Genomic DNA, 8,419 nt, shown 5'->3' with positions numbered 1-8,419 from the left:
CTCTGATCTGTTTCAAAACACCAGATTTAACACCTTGCTTGTGACATGTACAGTTATCAAAAAAACTCAGTACTGTTAATTGTAGATTGAAAATACATGTAGCAATGACTAGGGAAACTTTAGATTGAAAGGGACCAAAGGGGTCCAAAGAGTTGGAACTTCCACTTTTTGTCAGTTTAACCAGAGTTTATTGAACCCTGTAATATGTGAAATACTTGTCCTGCTATTCCCTCTCTCATTTATTGGACTGATGGTCATTCCTGTCATTTCTGGATACTTCTGGTGAGTGGCAGTTTACCCAGGAAGAGAATTTGGGATGGTGGTAAGAGTATGGGTTTTATTTTTTTTTTTATTTTTTTATTCTTTTTATGTTTCAGTGACACTTTTCCTTGCTTTAATATTTTTTGTCTTTTTCTGCTTTTGAAATGAGCTCTCAATTACAAAATATCAAACTACACTCAAAAATGCCAGCCACTGGCACACTATGGAGAAGCTCACAAGTAAGGACAGATAGTGGCGGCGAGTGGCAAGAGGAGGGAAGTGATCGAAGCAGTGGTTACAAATGTTCACAGGAAGCTACAACTATCCAACAGGTTGTGCCCTAATGTTAGCACAGGTTAGACTAGTCACTACCTTGGTGGGTGGCCTCAGTGTGTTTGGGTTCAGATTCTACACGGCAACACAATTTCTTCCAGTTAAGAGTTCTTGGCTTGCACCAATCACAGGATGGCCGGAGGGCGCCGGACCAGTCTATTAGTTTTTCAAAATGCTGTCGTAGACCTGATAGATGTACTGAGAGACTTCAGGAGCTCTACACTTCAGCGACAGCGTATAATTTGGGTTTCCTGGCTGGATACGTAGCTCAGCCAAAATCCAAATGCCATTAGTGAGCTTCAGGGATTGGTACAGCATGTCCTGCCCTTCCACATTCCTCTTGGCGATAGTATAAACGTTGTTGTTTTGCAATTTGCTGGAAACAGTGTCAGCATTTAGATGACATTCCTTAATCTGAAACTGAAGTTCATTTTCGTTGGGAATATCCTTCCATGTTGCGAGGAAGACCTGGCGCTCCATTTTGCCATCTTCTACAAAAAGCACATTGAGTGGGATGAGGCAGCTGAAGTAGAAGACATCAATATTGTTTTTCACAGCCACCTGGAGGTTATTCAGAGGCTCCATTTTCATGACTGGGCCCAAGGTGTTGAGAGGCAGGGAGACATCAATGCTCTGGTTTGGCATCAGTGGTGTATGGATGGCCAGAGGAGTGCTGGGGATGACACCAAAGCTATTCTTGTTAAACTGGATTGCAAATTCTGTCATATGCTGCAGAGCTTTGTTGGTGAAGTTCATTTCCATATAGATGTGTCCTTGGCGGTGAGTAAATGTTCCAGAAATCTCCAACCCTTTAGCTTTTACTGCAGGCAGCCAGACAGCCTTAGGAGCCACATATCCACCAGGTGCCATGCCTATCCCTGTGGAGAGTTCAAACAGGTCATTCAAACCACTGCTGACCACAGCAGGAGTAGGTGAAGGAGCGAAGGTTGCAGGCACTGATGATGGGATGAACGACTGTCCCACCAGACTATCTAGACCTCCTCCCAAGAGATCCACTGCTCCCATCTGCATGGAGGACACCTGTGGCACATTGATGGGGGGACCAAGGTCAAGGTTTAAAAGGTCTCCTAGAAGGTCACCTTGAGAGGGGATAACCTGAGGCTGTTCCAGGTTGGTGGCAGTGGTGGTGCCAACAGGGCTGTCACCCGCATCAGTGCTCCCATGATGTATTGGCAAGTGTTTGCGATGGATTCCATGACTTCCTTCCACAAAAGCATTGGGAGGCTTATGGTATACCGAGGCCAAAGATCCAATGTGGCATATTAGCTCATCCAGCAGAGTTGGCTCAATAAGATCTGTCTCCTCAGAGATCAGTGGCTTCTCAGACAAGACTACTTCTTTGGCTGTGACAGGGTCCGTTGAGAGAAGGCGCCAATAAATATAGCCCCGGTCTCGAAGGTCAGGATTATCAGAATCCTGTGTTGCCAAACTCAAGACTTGCTGTACCAGCTCCTGTGTTTCTGATGGTTTCTTGAGAAACAGCTTCACTATGGCAGTAAGCAGAGTGAGCTGCACCTGGGTGCTTTCATCATGAAAACCTTCCAGGAAGCTCTCCAGTAACTCATCTGCATTGTCAATTCTCTCAGCATATTCTCCCACAATCCAAATCATAGCTGCTCGAGCATCTGGTTCATCCAGCGAGTCTAAGTTCTCACAAAGAGTGGCAATGATGCTTTCATACTTGTTGGGGTATTTCCGAAAGATGTCCCTGATGACAACAATTGCCTCTTGGACCACATAATTTACTTTGGTCTGGATGAGATCAAGCAATGTGCTCACACAGCGCTCTGCAGATTGCTCCACTTTGATGGCACACCGCCCAATGGCCCGCACAGCTTTGCGAACAAAGTCAACATCCACCTCTGTGGCATATTCCTTTAATTCTGCCAGAACCTGAGCAATGTTGGCTTGGGATGCCAAACGAATCATGATGTCCAATTTCTCTAGTTTAACATAGATGGGATCATTGTACTTCACAAAGAAGACTTTGATTTCCTGCTTCAAGATTTCAGGCCTTTTCTGGACAATTAGATTGATATTCCTCAGGGCGACGTACTGCACCTCTGGCTCCCCAGACAGCAAAGTGACAAGCGGAGGGGCCAACTTCTTCAGCAGCATATTGTAGTAGTCAGAGTCCTTGGGTAACAACTCCAGAAACTTCATCAGGACTTTTACTGCTGAAAGCACCACTGCCGAGTTGGCATGAGATAGCCGGGGAGTCACACGCTCACAGATGCTCTGAGCTTCCCGGTCATCTTTAGGGTTGTAATTAGAAAGGCAGTCCAAGATGAAAATCTGGCCCCATTCAGTGCATTCATTCAGGGCTGTCAGCAGCTTATTAATGTTCTGTGGGTTCAGATCGAGTAGGTTGCTGTTTGGGTGAGATTCACTGATTTCAGATAATGCTGCTACAGCATTAGCCACCACCATTGGATTTGAATCTGCTATGAGATCCCGCAAAGAATCCAGAAATCCCTGATCCTCTACCATTTGGGCATTGATATCATGGAGTTTTGCCACACAGACTGCTGCTGTTTTCCGAACATAGGGATCTTCATCCTTCAAACACTTGCGGAGGGGCTCACACAGATATTCTGTAATCTTGTCCACCCGGATGCACCCCATGGTCCTGACTGCCAAGGCCCGAATGAGAGGATTAGGATCTTCACAGTCCTTCACAAAGCTGTTGACAGCCATGATGGCCATGTCTGGCTGACTCTTGGCATAGTTCATCAAAGGTACACGAGCTTCTTTAATTCCAGATTGTCGGTTTGCATACAGTTCACTACATCTGGAAAGAGAGAGCTAACATCCTTCCCCACGGTCATGGCAGCAATCACCTTCTTCACAGCCTCCTTCCTCTTTTCTTTCTTTTCATTGTTGAGTTCAGCCTTCAATTCAAAGATTTCTCCTTTTTTATTGGTTGTGAAGTACTTGGAGTCAGTCATGGTTTTGGATCTTTAATGTGCACCGGAGGCAAGGGCGGGGGTGGCGGCAGCAGCCAGAGAGCACGGCCCGAGTGGTGTTGTCAAGAGTATGGGTTTTAAATACATGGGCTGTGTGACATAGGATGAATGGTCAACCACAGCTAAAGTTACAAAGATAGGGAGTCTGTTCCTCCAAACCATATAATCTGAGATTACAGATTGCACTGAGAAAAAAAATCTCATGTCATATAGATTATTACCTCAAGTGATTAAAGAGTAAATGCTATGTAGTATCCATAGGTGTATATACTTAAACATAAATAAAACTTATTTTGATGACAGGAGAGCATTTAGAAACCAAACCAAACCAAAAGTAAGTTCCTAGTAGAATTAGGAGGATGGTGTAGGTATGTTTCAAAAAATGAAGTACTTTTTGTCAAGAGACTTAATAGAGACTGAGGAAAATTGCAAAATTTTCAAATAATCCAAGGAGGGAATTCACATAATATAAACAATCATTATCAGAGTTATTGATATGAAGGTAACACTGGAGCTGCCACTGCTAATGAGGTAGCTTCAGTTGAAAGTACCTGCTGTCAGCATCTTTTATACGCAAAGAAGTGCTAAAACAGCTCCCACATAATCCATGAGGGAAATTTCTGTTTTAATGCTCAGAAAGGGTCATGGTGATCTGAAGCTGTCAGAAACCTACTTCAACCTGGACAGCTTTGAGAGAATATTTAGTTCAGATGAACTAAATATTTTACAGATGAACAAATTGAGGTTCAGAGAACATGTGTTTTAATGCCAGAAAGATTTGGGTTCAAACCCTCAATCTCTAAATTGATGATACCGTCTCTCGCTGTTTCTAGCTAAATGACCTTGGACAGATTGCATAATTTCTGTAAGCCTCATTCCTACCATCAGGATAAAGCAAAGCCTTCCTTTTTAGTTCCACTGAGGGTTAAACTGAAGTCTCTTCTTAAATTCCTCAGAGGGTTATGTGCATACTGGACGCCCAGTAAAGGATAGATATTCTTACCTCATAGGACTAACGAGTCCATGAAAAAAAAAAGTTTTCATTGTCAGACTATTTTTTGAGCCATAAAATGCTTACGTCTTTTGGTCTAGTAATCTGTAAATGGAGACAATGATACTTCGTCTAAGGGATGACAAAGCTATTAGCATTAAGAAGTTTGTGGCATTGTTGTTTGTAATAAAAATATTTTGGAAATCACTTAAAATGTATTATAACAGAGAATGAGTTAAGTAAATTACTATCTATACTGAGAGATATACTCATTATAATGATACAAGGTGCATCATTACAATAACAAGACCATGAAGTGATATGAATGAAACTTATGTTAGATTTAACATGCTGGATCCAAAATTGAATTTACACCATGCTTATGAAAATGTAAATATATTTATGCATGTGGGCAAGAATTGGTGGGCAAAATAGAAAAGTGAAAAGGAATTTTTGGTGATTGATGAAATTCTAGGTATATTTATTCATTTTCATTTTCATTTTCATTTTCATTACCATTACTCTAAGATTATTTATTCTATAAATAGTCACATAAAATGTTTTTTTTAAGGAAAGAAAATTCTTCCCTTCTCATTAGTAAGGCAGTGACCTCTGACTAGAGTTCCACCCTTTACTATCTGAGGAGCCACATTATATTTTATGCTCTGCAGGACATTGTCTAAATCAGTGGATCTTAACCACAAGATCACTTTAGTTGCTAGAAAACAGATTTGAAAGTTGGCATGGTTGGAATGATTTAGAGCAGAAAGTTTATGATGTCATGTGTTTTCTTCACTTCTGAGTAAAGAAACAAAGAGCAAGGATGAATGAGCAAAGTCCAGTTTTACAGGAGATATGCCTGTGGCCACAAAGGCTTCCCTCCTGTATGGACAAGTTAGTACAAGGCAGCTGACTTGGGTTGTGAGAGGGCTTGAGACCACGTCCCACAAGGACTGGTTGAACTGGATCAGTCGACTGTGAAATGCTTGTGGCCTTAATATTTTTGAAGGTAGGTCAAGCAGAAGAGAGAGTAGACCTGTTCAACCTTAGAACAATGAGTAGTAGATATCAGGTGATAAAGTTCAGCTCAATACGAGGAAGAATTTTTTAATAGTCACAGGTGTCTCAAAGTAGGAGGGTTCAACTCAGGAGGTGGTGAGCTCACTGTTCTTGGAGGTATTGATAACTTCAGAGAGGCTGAAGGCTCAAGTGGGGACACAGTATTGGCTGAGGCTGGTGTCACAAAGGTCGGAGATGGTCTTTGAGGTACCTTCCACCCCTGAGATTCCGTAACTCTTCTTGGAGCTTTATTCCTAGTTGGTGACAGCAAGTCTCTGGGATCCACCCTCACCTCCTTTCTTGTCACCCACCCTGAGGCATTCAAGGGAGTTATTCACTGTCACCATGTCTCAATATCACCATTACCAAAATAAGGAAGTTAATGACCCATTATTAACTATCTCACTTTATTATAGGGATTAACAAAGATTAGTAAAGAAGAATTGTCAAGAGATTAAATTTCCCTGAGGACAAATAATTTGGCTGCAGTTTAGGTGAATCATTTTAGGAGATATAGCCACAGATGACAAAATATTCTAACTCAGTATAAATGATAGCTATTTTACAAACTCATTCATTCTGAAATATTTATTGAAATCATATAAACACTAAGAATTTTTTCTAACGTATGTGGCATATATAAATAACACTGTACAAATACACAAAAAGTAATTAAGCAAAATGTTTTTTTTTTCCATAAAATATTTTGGACTTAATCAGAATTATTCTAAATCTCTTATTCCCCTCCCTCAATTTATAGTCCATTTGGTGTTTTATTTCAGGCTCTCTTTTCAGAGGGATTCTTGGATATGTTCAGAAATTGGAAAGGGACATTAAAGATTATGATCTTGTTTTTACCAAATAAACAGTGACTGTAATGATTTTGCCACTTTTCCAGATTGTGCTAGTTTATGCACATAATTTACAAGTAAGAGGGCGTGAACAGACAGCAGGACACTGACAAATACAGGAAAGAAGGCAGTTTGTCACTTTAGTGGCTGCAAGGGGGCAGTTTTTTCTAAGTGGTGCAGTGGAAGCAATGCAACAGGGAGCTTTACTGAATAACAGGTGGGTCTTGAAGAAAGCTGGGACTAGGAGCTCTTCTTTTCTTCTAAAAGCAGGGAGGTCTTCGTGGGGTTCTGTGTTGAAGAAGAACTGGTTTTCCTACCCTGCAGAGATTTGCATGGATTTAAAGGATGAATAGGAAAGAGCATAATTGAACTCCAGTAATACATAGTGAGTATAAAGGTGACTGGGAGACAGAGAGCAATTTTGGGGAGTGGCTTACTAAGGTAGGTGGCACTGGGAGGGGTCAGCCTCAGAAGCAGGTGACTTGAGGTGTATTACCTATAGAGAATTTTAAAATAGCGATGGGATACTTGGGTGGGCTCAGTTGGTAGAGTGATTCTTGATTCCGGCTCAGGTCATGATCTTATGATTTATGAGATCGAGCCCCACGTTGGGCTCTGGGCTGAATGTGGAGCCTGGTTGAGATTCTTCTGTCTTTCTCTCTCTCTCTTTCTGCCTCTCCCCCTGCCCCCCACCTCTTAAAATAATAACTAAATAAACATTTAAAAAAAACCCAATGATGGAAAGCACTAAAAGTGGGTTTGCTTTTAATCATTACATACTCTCGTGATTGTCAATGATGCCCGTGATAAAATACACTTCGAAAAAATCTTTTGTTCTAAGTTTTAGAATAATTACTAGGGTAACTATTACTAATATACATGTAAGCTTCCCAGAGCTCATTTTTATATTTTATCTTTTAATGAGCATTGTCTTCTACATGGAAGTTAATTCAGAAAACTCCAAGTTATATAAATGGTGCTCACTGAGAACATGTGGACTCAGCTACATGTGTTGGTTCTGAGAATCAGTTCATAGTTGTTTGGAATTTTTACTGCTCCTTTCATGTGCACTTTGCATCTCCAGTGTAGCACATCTAGTCCTGTATTTAAACTGAAGATTTGAAATTAACAGTGATGGCACAGTGATTATGAAGATGAAGAAACAGGATTTAAGTTACATTATTCTGTAGCTTATATGACCACTTAGGGATTTTATATGTGCTTAAAATTTAAAACAGACCACATATGAACTGCGAGGTAAAATATTTTGTTTGGTAAGTGCAAGTTCTTTTTATTAACTTTTTTTTTTATGTTTTTAGTTTTGAGAGAGAGAGACAGACACAGAATGTGAGTGGGGGAGAGGCAGAGAGAGAGGGAGACACAGAATCTGAAGCAGGCTCCAGGCTTTGAGCTGTCAGCACAGAGCTGGACGCGGGGCTTGAACTCACAAACCGTGAGATCATGACCGGAGCTGAAGTGGGACACTTAACTGACTGAGCCACCCAGGCGACCCTGGCAAGTGCAAGTTCTAATGCATATGTGAAATATCCTACAGACCTTGAATAATAAGGTCTAAAATCGAAATGTATTCTTTTGAATGAATTGTTTTAAAACCAAAGACCGAAGAAAATGGTGATTCTTTTGTGGTAATTATTGGAAATAATTTTGTTGTATAGAAGTGGAAGTTTTAAAACATTATCTGCTTTAGATGTTACAACTTCTCAGTCCCCTGCTGGTCTTTGGATTGGGCAGTTTTGGGTCAAGTCCTGTTGAATACTGAATCATTTAACAATTTTTTTAATGTTTATTGATTTCTGAGAGAGAGAGAGAGAGAGAGAGAGACAGACAGATAGACAGATGGACGGAGTGTGAGCGGGGGGAGGGGCAAAGAGAGAGGGAGACAAAGAACCCGAAGCAGGCTCCGGGCTCTGAGCTGC

At 41.1% G+C, this 8,419-nt stretch overlaps 1 protein-coding gene across 1 annotated transcript; it reads right to left on the bottom strand.

Moving 5' to 3' along the window:
* Positions 1-377: 377 nt before the first annotated feature.
* Positions 378-3,640, bottom strand: LOC132675658 (AP-2 complex subunit beta). Its single transcript, XM_060627940.3, is given in 2 exon segments — positions 378-3,353; positions 3,356-3,640. Coding segments are annotated over 2 exon segments (2,808 nt in total). The 5' UTR covers positions 3,564-3,640; the 3' UTR covers positions 378-753.
* Positions 3,641-8,419: the final 4,779 nt, after the last annotated feature.

This window comes from Panthera onca, chromosome D4, assembly GCF_046562875.1.
Source record: "Panthera onca isolate mPanOnc1 chromosome D4, mPanOnc1 haplotype 2, whole genome shotgun sequence".
NCBI classification, from domain to species: domain Eukaryota; kingdom Metazoa; phylum Chordata; class Mammalia; order Carnivora; family Felidae; genus Panthera; species Panthera onca.
The sequence above is the reverse complement of the archived record's forward strand: the minus strand, read 5'-3'. Positions and strand labels throughout refer to the sequence as shown.